This window comes from Oncorhynchus clarkii, chromosome 12 (genome assembly GCF_045791955.1).
Source record: "Oncorhynchus clarkii lewisi isolate Uvic-CL-2024 chromosome 12, UVic_Ocla_1.0, whole genome shotgun sequence".
Lineage (NCBI taxonomy): Eukaryota > Metazoa > Chordata > Actinopteri > Salmoniformes > Salmonidae > Oncorhynchus > Oncorhynchus clarkii.
Window position 1 is genome coordinate 89,445,690 of NC_092158.1, and position 20,715 is coordinate 89,466,404.

The 20,715-nt window shown below is 43.9% G+C and overlaps 2 protein-coding genes across 6 annotated transcripts in view; one reads left to right on the forward strand and one right to left on the reverse strand.

Annotated features, from left to right (window-relative positions):
* Positions 1–9,634, forward strand: part of LOC139421600 (BAR/IMD domain-containing adapter protein 2-like) — a 134,385-nt gene extending 124,751 nt beyond the window's left edge. Inside the window, exons 15-17 of one of the 5 annotated variants that reach the window (XR_011635653.1) lie at positions 6,899–6,941; positions 7,416–7,463; positions 7,562–8,283. Coding sequence is in view for 4 of the 5 variants with exons in the window: in XM_071172655.1 (XP_071028756.1) it covers positions 3,644–3,737 (94 nt within the window). In the remaining variant the exon portion in view is untranslated. Of the gene's footprint in view, positions 1–3,068; positions 3,165–3,643; positions 4,686–6,898; positions 6,942–7,415; positions 7,464–7,561 lie in introns of those variants that run through there. The other 4 variants (XM_071172654.1, XM_071172651.1, XM_071172655.1 and 1 more) reach the window with 4 other exon arrangements.
* A 4,857-nt stretch (positions 9,635–14,491) lies between these two features.
* LOC139422588 (zinc finger protein ZFP2-like) lies at positions 14,492–17,105 on the reverse strand. Its single transcript, XM_071173731.1, has 2 exons — positions 16,823–17,105; positions 14,492–15,681 (listed from the first exon to the last, which is right to left on the reverse strand). The coding sequence occupies exons 1-2, from the start codon at positions 17,043–17,045 to the stop codon at positions 14,492–14,494; spliced, it is 1,413 nt and encodes a 470-aa protein (XP_071029832.1). The 5' UTR covers positions 17,046–17,105.
* Between the last annotated feature and the right edge of the window lie 3,610 nt (positions 17,106–20,715).

The window sequence follows — 20,715 nt, forward strand, 5'->3', positions numbered from 1 at the left end:
AACAGTAGGGGAAAATGCAATTTTGTTCGTTGTCCTTAGCTTATGCCTGCCCATACCATAACCCCTCCGCCACCATGGGGCACTCTGTTCACAACGTTGACATCAGCAAACCGCTCGCCTACACAACATCGTGTCTGCAATCTGCCAGGTACAGTTGAAACCAGGACTCATCTGTGAAGAGCACACTTCTCCAGTGTGCCATTGGCCAGCGAAGTCTGTTACGATGCCTGTCAGGTCAAGACCCTAATTAGGACTACAAGTATGCATATGAGCTTCCCTGAGACGGTTTCTGACAGTTTTTGCAGAAGTTCTTCGGTTGTGCAAAGCCTCGGTTTCATCAGCTGTCTGGGTGGCTGGTCTCAGACGATCCCGCAGGTGAAGAAGCTGGATGTGGAGGTCCTGGGCTGGCGTGGTTACACGTGGTCTGTGGTTACACGTGGTCTGTGGTTACACGTGGTCTGTGGTTGTGAGGCCGGTTGGACGTACTGCCAAATACTCCAAAACAACATTGGACGCGGCTTATGGTAGAGAAATGAACATTAAATTCTCTGGCAACAGCTCTTGTGGACATTCCTGCAGTCAGCATGCCAATTTCACACTCCCTCAAAACGTTTGGGACATCTGTAGCATTGTGTTGTGTGACTGCACATTTTAGAGTGACCTTTTATTGTCAACAGCACAAGATGCACCTGTGTAATGATCATGCTGTTTAATTAGCTTATTGATATGCCACACCTGTCAGGTGGATGGATTATCCTGGCAAAAAAGAAATGCTCACTAACAGGGAGGTAAACAAATTTGTGCACAGAATTTGAGAGAAATAAGCTGTTTTGTGCGTATGTAATGAATGTATTTCAGCTCATGAAACATGGGACCAACACTTTACATGTTGTGTTTATATTTTTGCTCAGTGTAGATCATTAAAGACCAATATTGCTTTGATGTGGAAGTTTAGCTGTTTAGTTTGAGTTCAAACTTGGAGACACTGCAGCTCTTCAGGCTTTGGATAAAAGTGTCTGCTAAATGGCATATATTATATAAGACCAGTCTTGGATGTCCAGCTCTGAGGAAGCTTTCATTTCTCCTCTTTTGGGGTCTTGCTTGCTTTTTCCTCAGACTCCATAGCTGCTATATTGACTTGTCATTTAATGACAACAGCATTTCATATAACTAGTGTCTAGAAGGTTTATTCTCCAACTGTTTCTGAGTCAATGTTTGTCTCTCAAACTGACTCTATCCCAAGTGGAATAGGGTTTCATTTGGGACAGAGTTAGTTTCTGTAATCCAATCAGAAGTCAGATCCACTGCTCTGGGAGGAGGGGTTAACCTAGGTTCATCCGAAGAGATTGATTTATTTCTGTCTGTCTGACAATGGGGAAGGTGTGTGTGTGTTTACTTGTATGCATGTGTCTTGTGACATATCGAATGACATCATTCTGACCTCATGTTGACATCACTGCTTGGTGAGGCTGGAGCTCTGATGAGCTCTGGTCTGGCGCTACAAGTGCTTCTACATAGAGTTTGATAGAGAGCTCTTTTTTGCATCTTTGCCATAATGGCTTCTGTGACAGCATTGGTAGCACCATTGAGGGATTTCTCCATTTTAAAGGAAAACTCCACCCAAAAGTGATATTTTTGGTATTTGTTTCATTAGTACATTGTTGACGTAGTACCAAAAATGTTTTACTTGTCAACAATCAAGTTTTCAACATAAGTAACTTTAAAAAAAACTGAAATCATACCCATCATATGATGCTGTATTTTACGGGGATGATTTCAGTTTTTTTTTTAAAGTTGCATATCTTGCTGACATGAACAACTTTTTGGGGACTATGCCAACAATGGACCAATGAAACAAATACCAAAAGATGGCTTTTGGGTGGAGTTTTCCTCTAAAAGAAAAGAAGGCAATTTCATCTTCTTCTTCTATTGACAGTCGGTTAACAAACTGAAATGATCAACACTGCCACCTGTAGTCTGTTGTCTGAACAGGTATAAATCCAAGGTTGGCTATATACAACCGCCTCCATTTATATGATGTTTGTTCCGTAGTATCATTCATTGGCTGATCCCTCCTGATGACCTGGATAAAATTATGTGATCCTTCCATAATCAATAGGAAGTCCCACCCAGTTGACTACTTCAAAATGGTGAATGTCCTCAATGGAGCTGTCCATGCTAAAACAGGCTTCGTTGCACTTGAGCTGTCTATCCAAGTCTATGGTCGTTTCACATACTCCTTTTGTTCCTGAATATCTGATTCTGGGTCAGATCTTGTATTTATAGACCTAACAGGCCCAGGGTGTCTCCACCCTAGAGGCACCGAACTCATCTTACACCAGACCCCAACTGCCAACCAGATGACTTGGATTACCTCATCACAAATGGCCTCTAGGTTACTTGGGTTGAATTTGCATATTGTTCAAAAAGACAAGTGATTCTGTGAAACATTTAAATATCAATACATTCCATTTCTTTACCCTTCAAAAGTTCATTTTCTTTCTATCATCATTAATATTCAGATAGATATAGAGGCCTGGGTTGTGTTCATTAGGTTACCAAACGGAGGAAAACTGACAAACAAGTGGTACGAACCTGGACTTGTACAATAAGAAATGCAAATGTCTGTTGCAAAGCGTTTTGTGTGTCCTAATGAACATGACCCTGATGAAGGGAGTCCCATCTCGGTAACTATGGCAGCCAGGTGTGTTTTGGTGTGGGAGGTTTAGGTGGGAGGGAAGTACTTGCTACTCGTGTGTGTGTGTGTTTGAGATGGACGACACTGCAGTCTGACTGTGCAGAATCACTGATCTTCAACTAACTACTGATCACTACTCATTGTGTGATCAAGATGAGTGATTCTGTGCCTTGCCTTGTTCAAACTGATCCACTCAAAACACGCTGATGGTACAGCACCCCTCTCCTCCCTACACCGCTCCTCCCAAATCCACCCCTGCCTGCCTGCCCTCCTTGCCTTGTGGCTGTCTTGTCCCTCCATCTTCTCTCGAAGTGTGTCTCTTCTCTTCCCACCTGGCAAGCTTCCTTTCTCTTTGTTCCTTGTTCCACAGTTCTGATCCCGATGGCAAATTGATTTCGACAGTGTGAGAACAGACAGACAGAGACAGCTCCCTACCGGATAGCACAGGGGCCGCCCCCTCTCTTCCCAGCCCCCCCCCCCCCCCCTTTCAGTCTCTTCCCAACAATCTCACCCCTTAGTCTCTCCACCTCAATCTCACCCCTTAGTCTCTCCCCCTTAGTCTCCTCCCTGTCTCTCCCCCTTTAGTCTCCTCCCTGTCTCTCCCCCTTAGTCTCCTCCCTGTCTCTCCCCCTTAGTCTCCTTCCTGTCTCTCCCCCTTAGTCTCCTCCCTGTCTCTCCCCCTCAGTCTCCTCCCTGTCTCTCCCCCTCAGTCTCCTCCCTGTCTCCTCCCAGTCTCCTCCCTGTCTCCTCCCTGTCTCTCCCCCTTAGTCTCCTCCCTGTCTCTCCCCCTTAGTCTCCTCCCTGTATCCCCCCTCCTCCCCCCTGCTTCCACGCACTCCTTCTCCAAGTGGAAGAGCTCCAAGTCTCATCCCTCCTTTCTGTCCTTTCTTCCTCTCCTTGATCCCTCCTTCACTCCTTCCTTCCTCGGGTCGGTGGCGGTGACAGTGGCGGTTGGTGGGTAGAGGATGAGGAGGGCGCTGAGAGGGAGAGCCAGGGAGAAGCCCGTCCACCAATCGGCTTGCAGCGTTTCCCACTCTGAACTCTTAACTTTGAACTTCTCTATCTAATCAATGTCCGTGCGAGAGACAAAATGGACACTACTAAACTCTCAATCTCAAACAAGAGACTGCCTTTGCCACTGCTTTGTCTTTGACTTTCATGCATGTACATGGTTGTGTCATTTTGTTAAATCTGAAAAGACATGTTCCTGTACGGTACAAGTGCCAAAAAGATCAACATTGTATACAGTCATTGTACTTCACTCAGCCACTGAACTGGACTAAACTGCTTTTCTAAAGCACGTGGAATGACTCAACATGATAATGGGGACTTTGGATGTGTCAAATGGAACCCTATTCCCTATGTACATTTGACCCGGGCCCATTCTATGGGGAATAGGTGCTGTTTGTGACGTAGCCTTTGTTTGCATTGAGGCTGTGCAGATATTCTGTCTGTTGTTCCTTTGATATACACTATGTGGCGCTGCACTCATTGCCTGGTGTGACCTGTCAATGCTGAAGTCGATTTGGGGCTTTTTTTCGACGGTGTCAATATGCCTTACTTCTGAAATGTTCCTTTTTTTCTGTGGTAGTTTAAATGTGCAACTTAGGTTGTGGAATATAAATATCTTAGTTTAACTTGGACACCCCTTTCAAATTTGACGCAAGAATCAACTTTTTGTTTTATCAACTTTTGTCTGGGTGATCATTACCATCCAGGACGAATTTCGGATTTTCCTCTTTTTATGATTCTTAAAATCAAGATGATTATTTTGTTAAAAATATAAATAAATGTTTCACAGTGCAAAATATATCTGGTTTCAAATTCAGATCACACTATATACATCCAGTCCTTTCTAGGACCTCCTCCAAGCCATCCCATGAGTGGTCAGTCTGAAATATTCATTTTCCTTCAAATAGTCCTTGATGCAGCTCCGTTTGGACCTTTTCTGACCCCTGAATATGCTCTTTCAGCAGTTGGGGCAGTCATCATTGACCCCTCTACAACCATTTGAACCTTTGTCTAATTTTCTCCATAACTGCTGTGATCTAGTTGAAAGAAAGTACAAACAACATGTTTAATAATATGATTATCATCGTATGTCCTGAGTGATTATGTCCTTTTTTTGGTCTTCATTTCTTTGAAAAATGCGTTGTGTTGTTGTAAAAAGATTTCCAGAAAAATATAAAAATATTGATTTGAATAATATAAAAAGTCATTATCTTTGAGCATGCTACGGCGCAATGATCAGAAATGTGATACTATTGAACTTTGACATTGAATGTATGGTGACTTTTTACAAAAAGTATTCTAAATAAAACATATCTATATATTAATAAACAGTTTGTTCAGAGGAGAGATCTGTTCTGTCAAATTAATGACTTAAAAAAATATATATATTTGAAATTATTTAATTTAATATTTTTTCTATTTTGATTGACATCAGTATGTTTTGGACCAGTACTGGCCAAACATATGAAGTATTGTCTGTTGTCATGGCGTCTGCATCGTCCACACCTCATCCCTCCCTGTCCACCTCATCCTCTATGCACTACCTCTGGCGTCCCATAGCAACCAAGCTCTGATCGCCACGTCATCATGATGTGATTTGAACCATTTGAGTGTCAGTGTGTGTGTTTGTGAATGGCACTATAGATGAGTTCCTCTCCTTTCCTTCCTACCTCCTTTCCCTTCCTGCCTTCTCTCCTTTCCTTCCTGCCTCCTCTCCTTTCCTTCCTGCCCCCTCTCCTTTCCTTCCTGCCCCCTCTCCTTTTCTTCCTGCCCCCTCTCCTTTCCTTCCTGCCCCCTCTCCTTTCCTTCCTGCCTCCTCTCCTCTCCTTCCTGCCCCCTCTCCTTTCCTTCCTGCCTCCTTTCCTTCCTGCCTCCTTTCCTTCCTGCCTCCTTTCCTTCCTGCCCCCTCTCCTTTCCTTCCTGCCTCCTCTCCTTTCCTTCCTGCCCCCTCTCCTTTCCTTCCTGCCTCCTCTCATTTCCTTCCTGCCCCCTATCCTTTCCTTCCTGCCCCCTCTCCTTTCCTTCCTGCCCCCTCTCCTTTCCTTCCTGCCTCCTCTCCTTTCCTTCCTGCCTCCTCTCCTTTCCTTCCTGCCTCCTTTCCTTCCTGCCTCCTTTCCTTCCTGCCCCCTCTCCTTTCCTTCCTGCCCCCTCTCCTTTCCTTCCTGCCTCCTCTCCTTCCTGCCCCCTCTCCTTTCCTTCCTGCCTCCTCTCCTTTCCTTCCTGCCCCTTCTCCTTTCCTTCCTGCCTCCTCTCCTCTCCTTCCTGCCTCCTCTCCTTTCCTTCCTGCCTCCTCTCCTTTCCTTCCTGCCCCCTCTCCTTCTTCAGACAGTATTTCTATAGTTTTGCTGCCATGTGAATATAATCCTGGTTTGTTTGAACTTCCAGTTGTATTAGGGTTATAGCCTGAAGCCATAGGACACATCCTAGTACCCCCTGTGTATAGTCCTAGTACCCCCTGTGTATAGTCCTAGTACCCCCTGTGTATAGTCCTAGTACCCCCCCTGTGTAAAGTCCTAGTACCCCCTGTGTAAAGTCCTAGTACCCTGGTTGCGGAGACCTGTAGTAGAGAAGGTGCTGTGCTATAGCAGCCACACAAGTCCCATTGACAGCTCTGTGGTTAGGCTTTTTACACATCATCTCTGCAGACAAACATCAGGCTGTGACTTGGCTAAGTTGAGGGCATGAAAATGTGTATTGTCAGTCTTCCATCGTTCTTCACAGATCCAGTCCAAAGAGCTGGTTTCCCAGACACAGATGAATCCTGTAGTCTTGGAACCAAAAATAATCATTTCTCAAGCAACCATGATTTTTAAACCAGGAATAGATTGCCTCCCAAATGGAACCCTAATCCCTTTATAGTGCGCTACTTTTGACCAGGACTCTGGTCTAAAGTAGTGCACTATATAGAGAATAGGGTTCCGTTGTGGACATGTACCAGGTTTAATTTGTGCCTGGGAAATGAACCCTATATCAGTTAACGTATGTTCATCTGACATCAGACTAACTAGCTGTGCCAATGCCTTTAAGAACTGTGACCTCACTATGCATGACTTCACTATGAGAGATGAGCTTTAAGCACCCTATTCCCTACATAGTACACTCAAACGTAGTGCACTGCATAGGGAATTCGGTGCAGTTTTTGGATGCACACTAAGGCAGTCAAACCCAAGGGTTTTCTTTACCTTCCAGTTTGGGTCCAGAAATGTCCCGGTTCTGAAAGAACAGGACGTCAGTAAGTCACCAGCCTCCATCGCCGCTCGCTCACTCACTCAGCCAACCAACTAATCACACTCTCTCTGGTTCTCTCGGCTGTCATTGGCTGTCTGGCTTCAGTAAGGTGCTGGACATCCCTGTTTTGTTTTTTCCTTTTCCATCCTTCGACCTCTCTGATTGGCTTTCCTTCCTGAGGCGGGGTTTCTTCCGGCCAATCCAGGAGGCCCTGGGTTGCAAAATAATGTTTTTCCATGGAGGTAAAAGTGTCAGAAGACTATTTAAGTCCTTCTAACCCTGCCTGTCTGTTCTGTACTCTCAGAGTAAATGTTTAACACTTCACTCCAATAATAAGCACTACAGCATTGTTTGTTCTCGCCTGCATGCTGGCTCTAACATTCACTTTATAAATAATAACTACAGACACACATTGAGAAACAAAAGTATTTAGTCAGTGGAGAATGGCTACTGTTATTGTACTTTCTGGTTTCTATAGGGGTCACTATAATCTACCAAACAGAAGACTGAAGATAAATACCTTAGGGTGGGTGATGAGTTGGGATTAGGGGTTTGACCTAAGTGTCTTCCATGTGTGTTCTCTCCAGACTAAACATCTCTCTTCCTTGCTCCCTCTCTCCACAGTGACCGAGCCCTGGAGATTTACTTCAGACAACCCATCAATGATGACAGATCAGCCCCTATATTCTACTAGCATGGGGCCTTCACAGCACCCCTGTAGGTCTCTGGCCTCTCACCCTCCCCTGACAGCACCCCTGTAGATCCCTGGCCTCTCACCCTCCCCTCACAGCACCCCTGTAGGTCCCTGGCCTCTCACCCTCCCCTCACAGCACCCCTGTAGATCCCTGGCCTCTCACCCTCCCCTGACAGCACCCCTGTAGGTCCCTGGCCTCTCACCCTCCCCTCCCAGCACCCCTGTAGGTCCCTGGCCTCTCACCCTCCCCTCACAGCACCCCTGTAGGTCCCTGGCCTCTCACCCTCCCCTCACAGCACCCCTATAGGTCCCTGGCCTCTCACCCTCCCCTCACAGTACCCCTATAGGTCCCTGGGGCTCCCTGGCCTCCGATCCTCCTCTCACAACCCCCCTGTAGGCACCTGGGGGTCCTTGGCCCCACCACCTCCCCCTAACCAGCTTGTGTGTCCCTGGCCCCTCACCCTCCTCTTAAGACCCCTGTAGGTCTCTGGCCTCTAGTCACAATACTGATAATAATGAACATATATTTTTCATTTCTATGTTCCTGTAACTTAAATAATGTACAGCAAACTGTCTTAAGAGGTTGAAGGTAAATATTGAGAGGGAGGACAACGTGTGGTATGTATATAGGTTATATTACAGTAAATTGATAGTTACACTGGATGTAGATGTACAGTATAAGTACATTTGTAAATACTTTTTTCATTTAAAACTATTACTTGATATTTTAAACCAAGTCTGCCCAACGCTCTTTCTGAAGATCTACCATCCTGTAGGTTTTCATTCCAACCGTAATCAAACATACCTGATTCCACTAGTTAAGGTCTGGGGGACCTGCTAATAATTAGAATCAGGTGAGTGAGTGAAAAAGTACAGGCCGGTGGGTCTTCAGGAAGAGGGTTGGGCAGCCCTGCAGCAGGCCTATATGCTAGCCTGGAACTGCTGTCAACTAGGATGGGCGTTAGGGAGGCTACACCACTACAACTACACTTACACTGCCTTGCAAAAGTGTTCACACCCCTCGGATTTCCTCACATTTTGTTGGTACAAAGTGGGATAAAAAAAATGTAAAAAAAATTGTTGTCAACAATCTACACAAAATACTCAAGTCAAAGTGTTTTATTGATTTAATATGAATAGAGATTACATAACAACAATATCGTCGTTGCATAAGTATTGAGCTCCCTGAGTCAATACATGTGACTTAGGGGGCGATTACATCTGTGTCTTCCTGGGTAAGTCTTTTAAAGCTTTACACACCTGGACTGTGCAATATTGGCCCATTTATTATTTTTAAAGTTCTTCAAGCTCTGTCAGGATGTCTCGCTATTGATTTAAGCAGATTTATGTCAAACTGTAACTTGGCCACTCAGGAACATTCACTGTCTTCTTGGTAAAATACTCCAGTGTAGATTTGACCTTGTGTTGTAGGTTATTGTCCTGCTGAAAAGTGAATTCCTCTCCCAGTGACTGGTGTAAAGCAGACTGAAGACTCAAGGATTTTGCATGTGCATAGCTTCATCCCGTTTCTTTTTATCCTGGACAACTGCCCAGTATTTGCCGATGTCAAGCATACCCATAACATGATGCAGCCATCACCATGCTTAAAAATAAGGAGGCAGTTAGTTACTCCGTGTTGTTGGATTTGCCCCAAATGTAAGGCTTTGCAGTGTTTTTTTTAAGTATAACTTTGTGTGCCTTGTTGCATACAACATGCATGTTTTGGAATATTTTAATTCTGTATATTTGTGCTGTTCTTTTCAATCTGCCATTGTAAGTCATTATTGTGGAGTCTCTACAATGTTGTTGGGCCAACCTCAGTTTTCTCCCATCACAGCTTTTTTTAAATTCTGCTCCGGTGCCAACTTGTGTTATTTGTTAAGCCAAACTAATTTAGGCCTGAACAAAGGGGCTATGTTTTAGTTATCTACTTTAATTCATTTTCAAAATAATCTTCCACTTTGACATTGGTGTATTTTGAGTCGATCGTTGACCCCCAAAAATACAATTTTAATCCCACTTTGTAACACAAAATGTGAAGAAATCCAAGGGGTGTGAATACTTTTGCAAGGCACCGTAGATAGTCCATGTCTTCTTGCAGATTAAAAGGTGTCTGTTTGTTACACCAATCCATTTGTACAAATCATGTTTTTCTATAATAGACCTCAGTATTCTTTGATGAAAACACTGTACATTTGACATTGAACATCCTATAGATAGACTACTAACTTACAGTATGAGCATTGAATGAAGGCTTGCAGAAACCCGGTCAGATATGCATATCACCAACTCTTTCTTGTTTAGTCCATACCAATCTTCTTTGCAGTGAAAGGAGGTACCTTATAGCAATGTGTCCTCCAGCTAAGGCAGGGGTCGTTTAGCAGCTCATGGAAATGCATAGTGATGTACAATGAATGTGATCAAACACAACTGCAAACATTAGCTAATGCTTCTGTACCGGCCATAGACCACCATAAATAACACCATATTGTCTAGGAGTCGTAAAACAGTATGCCCAGTAACATGGGGACTGTGCCTTCTGTCTGCCTGTCGTTTCCTATGCAGCTTCAGGTTAAACCATCATCCTAAAACACTGCTATAAGCAAAGGGCACATGTATCACTTTTATCTGGCTATTGTTTGTTATATTGTTCTTCAGAATGTCACAAATGTTGTTTTCTTTGATTTAGACTTTTCGAAAATGTTTGATCAGTCTGCTAAGTAATTCTACTGTAAACAAAATGTTATTGTTAATGTCTGCTAAGTAATTCTATTGTAAACAAAATGTTATTGTTGCTTGAATATGTTAAACTACTACTGTACTACTACATACTCTAATGGTAGAATACAAATGGAGAAATGCTATGAATTCCCTTCTACATTTTTTTTCTTTTTAAAGTGAGTATTATAACTTTATAATAAGATGTTAGCTAGCTACAGTAGAAATAATAGCTGATATGATTTGACGTTCAGATCTAGTTTCCCCACCTCAGAATAACAGAATAACAAATTACAAAGAATGTTATTGTCATAGTGTGATCATGCTGACTCAGTATTATACACTGTAGGCCTTTCTGAAACCACACCCTGTTCCCTTTAGTGCACTACTATTGGTCAGAGACAATCTGGGCACTACGTAGGTAATAGGATGCCATTTTGGACACTTATTGATTGTCTTCAATAGGGGTCAGAGAATGGACAGTAGTCACGCTGGTTAGTGTGGAGGTATGAGAGAGAGAAACTGATATGAGTGTAAGAATCAGAGTCTCAATAGATACCACTGGTTGGATTCAACTTTAGACGACTGTTTGAGAACAGGTAAACCACTGGCTAGGCACACCAGAAGGGTTTCAAATAAATTTTATACGGTTTTATAATATTTTCTCACTCTGTTCCTGTATCTGTATATCTGTACAAAAATGACCTTTGTACACATTCATGACCTTGTATGAAATAAAACAATTGGACACAAGAAGTGTGTGCTAACTACTGCTATTCATGTCAGAAACAAAGGATGATGACCTGGGTTGTGTTCAGTAGAGCATACCATGATCGAATGATGACCTGGGTTGTGTTCAGTAGAGCACACCATGATGACCTGGGTTGAGTTCAGTAGAGCATACCATGATGACCTGGGTTGTGTTCAGTAGAGCACACCATGATGACCTGGGTTGTGTTCAGTAGAGCACACCATGATGACCTGGGTTGTGTTCAGTAGAGCATACCATGATGACCTGGGTTGTGTTCAGTAGAGCACACCATGATGACCTGGGTTGTGTTCAGTAGAGCACACCATGATGACCTGGGTTGTGTTCAGTAGAGCATACCATGATGACCTGGGTTGTGTTCAGTAGAGCACACCATGATGACCTGGGTTGTGTTCAGTAGAGCACACCATGATGACCTGGGTTGTGTTCAGTAGAGCATACCATGATGACCTGGGTTGTGTTCAGTAGAGCATACCATGATGACCTGGGTTGTGTTCAGTAGAGCACACCATGATGACCTGGGTTGTGTTCAGTAGAGCACACCATGATGACCTGGGTTGTGTTCAGTAGAGCATACCATGATGACCTGGGTTGTGTTCAGTAGAGCATACCATGATGACCTGGGTTGTGTTCAGTAGAGCACACCATGATGACCTGGGTTGTGTTCAGTAGAGCATACCATGATGACCTGGGTTGTGTTCAGTAGAGCACACCATGATGACCTGGGTTGTGTTCAGTAGAGCACACCATGATGACCTGGGTTGTGTTCAGTAGAGCATACCATGATGACCTGGGTTGTGTTCAGTAGAGCATACCATGATGACCTGGGTTGTGTTCAGTAGAGCACACCATGATGACCTGGGTTGTGTTCAGTAGAGCATACCATGATGACCTGGGTTGTGTTCAGTAGAGCACACCATGATGACCTGGGTTGTGTTCAGTAGAGCACACCATGATGACCTGGGTTGTGTTCAGTAGAGCACACCATGATGACCTGGGTTGTGTTCAGTAGAGCACACCATGATGACCTGGGTTGTGTTCAGTAGAGCACACCATGATGACCTGGGTTGTGTTCAGTAGAGCACACCATGATGACCTGGGTTGTGTTCAGTAGAGCACACCATGATGACCTGGGTTGTGTTCAGTAGAGCACACCATGATGACCTGGGTTGTGTTCAGTAGAGCACACCATGATGACCTGGGTTGTGTTCAGTAGAGCATACCATGATGACCTGGGTTGTGTTCAGTAGAGCACACCATGATGACCTGGGTTGTGTTCAGTAGAGCACACCATGATGACCTGGGTTGTGTTCAGTAGAGCATACCATGATGACCTGGGTTGTGTTCAGTAGAGCACACCATGATGACCTGGGTTGTGTTCAGTAGAGCACACCATGATGACCTGGGTTGTGTTCAGTAGAGCACACCATGATGACCTGGGTTGTGTTCAGTAGAGCACACCATGATGACCTGGGTTGTGTTCAGTAGAGCACACCATGATGACCTGGGTTGTGTTCAGTAGAGCATACCATGATGACCTGGGTTGTGTTCAGTAGAGCACACCATGATGACCTGGGTTGTGTTCAGTAGAGCATACCATGATGACCTGGGTTGTGTTCAGTAGAGCACACCATGATGACCTGGGTTGTGTTCAGTAGAGCATACCATGATGACCTGGGTTGTGTTCAGTAGAGCACACCATGATGACCTGGGTTGTGTTCAGTAGAGCACACCATGACCTGGGTTGTGTTCAGTAGAGCACACCATGATGACCTGGGTTGTGTTCAGTAGAGCATACCATGATGACCTGGGTTGTGTTCAGTAGAGCACACCATGATGACCTGGGTTGTGTTCAGTAGAGCACACCATGATGACCTGGGTTGTGTTCAGTAGAGCATACCATGATGACCTGGGTTGTGTTCAGTAGAGCACACCATGATGACCTGGGTTGTGTTCAGTAGAGCACACCATGATGACCTGGGTTGTGTTCAGTAGGCACACCATGATGACCTGGGTTGTGTTCAGTAGAGCACACCATGATGACCTGGGTTGTGTTCAGTAGAGCACACCGGTAAAGTAGAAAGAAAAAAAACTGCAACAGAATGAAATTGGGTGCTGCCTGACTTGTGAGCTGAAAGAGACTGTTGCATGGAGGCATTATACATCCTCCCCCTTGAACATGTAACAGACAAAAAAGTTAAGTTGATAGAGCGAAGAGAAGTGGACTTATTTCAGATACCATATTGCTTAGCTTTCCTCAAAATGTACACACACACACAGTTGAAGTCAGAAGTTTACATAAACCTTAAACTGAGTTGAAATGTGTTTGTTTTTCACAATTCCTGACATTTAATCCAGGTAAAAATTACTTGTCAGTTAGGATCACCACTTTACTTTAATGTGAAATGTCAGAATGATTTATTTCAGCTTTTCGAGAGTCCAGGTAGTTTTATTGTCTGATTGTCTGTAGCCTATAAAATACCAGACTGATTATCGCTGCGCTAGATTTGTGTCGGTTGACAATTAGTGGAGGGTGGTATGTGCATTAACATTAGGATAGTAACACATTAAAACATTGGTTTAGGTGTTATTATATGATCAGTTGAAGTCATTGCGTTATTCATAAATGATTACTCACCTGATAATGTAACATACTACATTAAATGGAAAATTATTACTATAATAATTCAATATTTTGTCATTAACAATCAAGTCATTAACCGTTGTTACAAGATAGCATACATAGTTCTTGCCTTGATCTCATGGATATTATTACTCAATGTATAATTGATTCATTTTAGGAACAAATCCATTTAGATATTATTAAAGTTCTTGTTTAGAAGATAATGGCTAGAATTTATTGATCAATTGAATTCATGAGTTATTTTAATTGAAACTTTATTTAACTAGGCAAGTCAGTTAAGAACAAATTCTTATTTAGAATGACAGCCTACCGGGGAACAGTTGGTTAACTGCCTTGTTCAGGGGCAGATTTTTACCTTGTCAGTTTGGGAATCGATCCAGCAACCTTCCGGTTACTCGCCCAACGCTCTAACCACTAGGCTAACTGCCGTCCAATATACACCTTTTGTTGAAACATTCTAATAATAAGTGTCATAAGTACATGAAAGAAGATACAATTATCAACACCCCCCCCCAACACACAGGTTCACTATGACATTATCTATGACAACATTTATCCATTTAGATCAATATCATTTAGATATTACATAGACACAGGGAAGACCTGATCCTAGATCAGAGCTGCATATTATGCTGCACAGAGGTTACCATGGTGATCAGACTAAAGCAACTGTTTAAGAATGGGAGATGGATATGACTGTTCACTAGATGTTTTCTATTGATCCTTTATTTAATGATCTGGAAATGTTGTTGGATAGGAGGGAGATGAAATATGGCAAATTTGAGCTTTCTGGTGTTTTTTCATTTGCCCTAAACGAGCAAAGCTCTCTCCACATAGACAGACATAGGGTTTCTCTCCAGTGTGTGTTCGCTGGTGTGAAATTAGGGTCCCTGACTCAGCAAAGCTCTTTCCACACTGATCACAGCTATAAGGCTTCTCTCCAGTGTGTGTTCGCTGGTGTGTATTCAGGGTCCCTGACTCAGCAAAGATCTTTCCACAATGATCACAGCTATAAGGCTTTTCTCCAGTGTGTGTACGCTGGTGTGCAGTCAGGGTGGAAGCTAAAGCAAAGCTCTTTCCACACTGATCACAGCTATAAGGCTTTTCTCCAGTGTGTGTTCGATGGTGTATAGTCAGGGTGGAAACTCGAGCAAAGCTCTTTCCACACTGATCACAGCTATATGGCTTCTCTCCAGTGTGTATGCGCTGGTGTTTATTCAGGGTGGAAGCTAAAGCAAAGCACTTTCCACACTGATCACAGCTATAAGGCCTCTCTCCTGTGTGTATGCGCTGGTGTATAGTTAGTTTATCTGATACAGCAAAGCTCTTCCCACACAGATTACAGTTATAAGGCTTCTCTCCAGTGTGTATGCGCTGGTGTCTAATCAGGGTGGAAGCTACAGCAAAGCTCTTCCCACACTGATCACAGCTATAAGGTTTCTCTCCTGTGTGTACACGCTGGTGTATGGTTAGGGCTCCTGCATTAACAAAGTTTTTCCCACAATCAAGGCAGGGGTAAGGCTTCTCCCCTTCATAAATTCTCAGATGATATTTAAAGGTGTTATATGCAGCAAAACTCTTCCCACAATGATCACAGCTGTAAGGCTTTTCTCCTGTGTGTGTTCGCTGGTGTGTAGTCAGGTTGGAAGCTCGAGCAAAGAACTTCCCACACTGACCACAGCTGTAAGGCTTCTCTCCGGTGTGAATACGCAGGTGAATTATGAAGGACCTCCATGTAGTGAAACTCTTCCCACAGTCAGAGCAGCTGTGGTGAGATTTCTTCCCTGTACGTCTGTGCTGGTGTTTGAGGTGTTCTGATTGGGAGACACTCTTCTCTGCCTCGTCAGCAACATGTTGTTGTAGAAGCTCCCCAGATGATAAGTCCCTCCCACTGAGAGAGCGACGGTTAGGAGAGTCCCCTGTGAAACAGAAATTGAATAACTAGGTTTTGGAAATATGAGTCCATAAACAAATATCAAACAATATATTACTCTGGACAGTTTATTATGTACACTTCCCAGTTCATGAAAATAGGTCACTCCTACAGACATTGAGTCACGTGGCTATGGCTTGCTATATAAAGCAGACAGACAGGCAGAGGCATTAAGTTCCTGTTTGATTGAACATCAGAATGGGCAAAACAAGTGACCTAAGCGAGGTATGATCGGCGGTGCCAGGCGCGCCGGATCCAGAATCTCAGAAACAGCCGCCCTCCTGGACTTTTCACACACGACAGTGTCCAGAGTTTACCAAGAATGGTGCGACAAACAAAAAACATCCAGTCAGCGGCAGTCCTGTTGGGGAAAACAGCTCATTGATGAGAGAGGTCGAAGGAGAATTGCAAAAATCGTGCAAGCTAACAGGCGGGCCACAAATAGACAAATAACGGTGCAGTACAACCGTGGTGTGCAGTGTGGCATCTTGGAACGAAAAACTCGCAGATCCTCGTCACTAATGGGCTATTTCAGCAGACGACTACACTGTTTCACTTCTATCGGCTAAAAACAAGAAGAAGCTGCAATAAGCTGCAACCAGTAAGAACGCAATAACCAGCACTGGACAATTAAGGAGTGGAAAGAAATCAAGGTTCCTTTTGCTTCATGCTGATAGAAGAGTCAGAATTTGGCATAAGTAGCATGAGTTCATGGACCCATCTGCCTGGTGTCAACGGTACAGGGTGGTGTACTGATGTGGGGGATGTTTTCCTGGCACACGTTTAGGTCCCTTGATACCAACTCAGCACCACAGTCAATCTGAACATTGTTGCTGACCAAACCCAATAGAGTAACTTTGGGATGAGATGGAGCGGGCTGTTGGCAGCATGAATATGCAACTGTGTGATGCCATCGCGTCAGCATGGACCAACATCATCCCTGTGGTACGTTTCCGACACGTTGGAGAATCCACACGCCGGACTATTCAGGCTGTTTTGGAGGAAAAGGGGGGTCTGTTCCGGAACCAAACGGGTGTACCTAACATACTGGCCACTGAGTGTATATTGTTTATCAATCAATTAATAGAATTTGCAGAATGAGATTGTAGTATAATTCACACACCCACCATTGTTCTTACTTGATGAAATCAGATCTCCATCTCCCTCCTCGGGTCCTTCTCCTACAGCTCCACTCTGCCCTGGTGTTTTCCTGCAGTCGACCAGCCGCACAGACACCCTCTTCAGACCCAGCAGTAAGAAGCTACCAGGAGAGTTGTGACCAGGGGACTCTGGCAGGGTGGAGGGGGACGGACTAGCTCTGTCCTGGTGACCACAGGAAGTATTGTACATAGAATATCATTAGACCAAACATTTGATTACTTTAGTCTAAATCTCTGATTGATTGGTGCATCCTTATAATACCTCCTTTCTCCTGAAGTGTGTAAAGTTCACTACTTTCCACAAAAGTACAGTTTTTTTCCAAATAACTTTGGCACATTTTTCAAATGGAAGATGTTTATTTTTTCACTCTTAAAACAAATGTCAAAACTGATGACTCTTAATGCCCCGGCTTATGTTCAGAACCTATGAGAATAATTGGAGTTCACCCCTGAGATAATATTGATTGATGCAAGATGGTGCAGACAGAGATGGTCACCTCGCTTCGAGTCCTTAGGAAACTATGCATGTTTTTTAAAATGTATTTCTTACATTGTTACCCACAAGAAATCTTAAGTCGTATTACATACAGCTGGGAATAACTATTGGATATAAGAGCGACGTCAACTTACCAACATTACGACCAGGAATACGACTTTCCCGAAGCGGATCCTTAGTTCGGACCACCACCCGGGACAGTGGATCTAATCCCAGAAGCCGACCCAAAACAATGTTGCCGCAGAACAGGCAGACTGAGCGGCCTCCTGGTCAGGCGCCGTAGGCGTGCACTTTGCCCACCGTTTCCGAGTATACTACTCGTCAATGTCCAGTTGCCTTCCAGAGGGACATCAGAGATGGTAACATTCTGTTTCAAGGAAACATAGTTCTCTTGGGATATGTTGTCAGAGTCGGTTCAGCCACCGGGCTTCTTCATGCGCCGCACCGACAGAGATAAACACCTCTCTGGGAAGAGAAGGGCAGGTGTATGCTCCATGATTAACGAATCATGGTGTAATCATAACAACATACAGGAACTCAAGTCCTTCTGCTCACCCAACATTGAATTCCTTACAATCAAATGCCGGCCAAATTATCACCCAAGAGAATTCTCAACAGTTATCGTCACAGCTGTGTATATACCCCATCAAGCAGACGACGGCCCTCAAGGAACTTCACTGGACACCATCTATTCTGGGGCTGCATTTATTGTAGCTGGGGATTTTAGCAAATAAAATTTGAGAACAAGGCTACCTAAATTCTATCAGCCTATTGATTGCAGCACTGGCAATACACTCAACCCCTGCTACTCTAACTTCCACAATGCATACAAGCTAGCTATTTGTGTAGGTAGCTATCAAGTAAACCCAATTTGGCAAATCTGACCACAACTCCATCTTGCTCCTACAGTCTTATAGGCAGAAACTCAAACAGGATGTACCTGTGACTAGAACCATTCAATGCATGTCTGTCCAATCAGAATTCACGCTTAAAGATTGTTTTGATCACGCGGATTCGGAAATGTTCCAGGCGGCCTCAGAACAACATCAATCTATACGCTGACTCGGTGAGTGAGTTTATAAGGAAGTGCATTGAAGATGTTGTACCCACTGTGACTTAAAACCTACCCTAACCAGAAACCGTGGATGGATGGCAGCATTTGGGCAAAACTGAAAGCGCGAACCACCGCATTTAACCACTGGGAATATGGCCGAATACAAACAGTGTAGTTATTCCCTCCGCAAGGCAATCAAACAAGCGAAATGTCGGTATAGAGACAAAGTGGAGTCGCAATTCAACGACTCAGACACGAGACGTATGTGGCAGGGTCTACAGGCAATTACGGACTACAAAAAGAAAAACAGCTATGTCACAGACACCGACGTCTCGCTTCCAGACAAACTAAACACCTTCTTTGCCCGCTTTGAGGATAATACCGCGCCACAGTCGCGACCCGCTAACAAGGACTGCCCCCCCCCCCTCAGTGGCTGGCGTGAGTAAGACATTTAAACGTGTTAACCCTCGCAAGGCTGCTGGCCCAGACGGCATCCCTAGCCGCGTCCTGGTGTGTTTACGGACATATTCAATCGCTCCCTATCCCAGTCTGCTGTCCCCACATGCTTCAAGATGGCCACCATTGTTCCTGTACCGAAGAAGGCAAAGATAACTGAACTAAATGACTACTGCCCGTAGCACTCACTTCTGTCATCATGAAGTGCTTTGAGAGACTAGACAAGGATCATATCACCTCCATGTTACCTGCCACTCTAGACCCACTTCATACCGCCCCAACTGGTCCACAGACGATGCAATCACCATCACACTGCCCTACTGTTGATTTGCACAGATTTTGATTAAAAGGAGCATAATAGAATCTATTCTGGATGCTTGAAACTGGTTTGTCCTGATGTTAGCAAGCAAGCATTTGCTCACTGCAGTGGACAACATGCTCTTTCCATTTGTATTGTTTTCTCAGCTACAGTTTGACTTGTGTCCTGTCTGACAGTGAAATATGGCTAGATCTTACCGTAGCTTGGACTACAGAGTAGCTAGCTAGTGTTGCAAAAGCCAAATTGCATTGCAAGGTAGTATTTTGACACTTTCCACATAGTTTGATGTTGGTTTTGAACTGATGTAGTTAGCCATCTATGTTTTGTGGAAATATTTAGCACTGGCTATCGTTAGTGAACTAGCTATCGTTAGTGAACTAGCTATCGTTAGTGAACTAGCTATCGTTAGTGAACTAGCTATCGTTAGTGAACTAGCTATCGTTATCTACCTTCTGTGTTGAGGTTATGTTGTTGTCTAGCTCTAGCTAGCTAATGGCTGAAGTTATTTGTGTAACAAATCTTCCATAAACAAATATAGCTAGCTACATTTCTTTGCCTGTTAATTTGCTAGCTTTCAGCTGACTGGTGTTAGCTAGCTATTTACAGAGGCTGGACTTAGGACAAGCAAGCTAGCATTAGCTAATAGCAGCTCTATTGTTGCAGAGCAACATAGTTGCTGACCACCATCATGCGTTTCCACCTCCTCCTCGTTCTCATATATTCCTTTCTTGAGCGTGCAGAGGCGTTGTCAACAGTTTAGTGAAATATGTTTCATTGTGAGATCATGTTACTATCGATGTTCCCCAACAGATTTCACTTGGTTTCCCAAATTAAGCACTGTGTAGCTGCAGGAACAGGGCTGGAGAGCCAATGGGCATACAGAGTTTGGGTGGAATATCACCTGTCGTGCAGCGAGAGCATGCTCCTCAAACAGTGGTTGATGTGTGGAGTGAAATGTGTTTTTATATGTATTTCTCAGCTGCTCATATTAAGCACATGCTCTGCAAAAAAATAAAGAAAGTAGCCTACCTGGTCGGTGTGCTGCCACCATTTGCTGTTCAAGTGCGTAAGGATGACATGTCTGTTTCCCCCTGTTCCCTTTCCTGCCCATTTGATAATGGGCCATTCTAAATCAGAACAAGATTAAATTGAGAATAGTCTGATGGGTGAAAATCTGACCACTTGATGTGAGAACAGCTGTGCAGCCTGAGGCAAGGAACAGAGCACAAGCTTCTTTCTTCTTTTTGTAACTGCCTGAAACCATCAACAGGCTACAGTCACATTGTGCAGCCCATAAATGTTTTGATTTCAAATACATTCTAGAAGGTTTATCAATTCAGTTCAATTTGCTTTATTGGCATGACGTAACAATGTACATATTGCCAAAGCCTATTTTGGATATTTACAATATAAAAAATGAGAATCAAAATGGTCAACAGGACAACAGTAACAACAATAACCAAGGGTCAAAATAACCATATATTCAACAATAACAATAAGCATGCAGTAGAGGACATGTGTAGGTTGACTGGTCT

Excerpts from the sequence above, each read along its gene's own strand:
- LOC139422588 (XM_071173731.1), bottom strand. The coding sequence starts at position 17,045 with ATGTACAATACTTCCTGTGGTCACCAGGACAGAGCTAGTCCGTCCCCC. Across the intron at positions 15,682-16,822 it reads TTCATCAAGTAAGAACAATG|GGGACTCTCCTAACCGTCGC; the intron begins GTGGGTGTGTGA and ends TCTGTTTCACAG.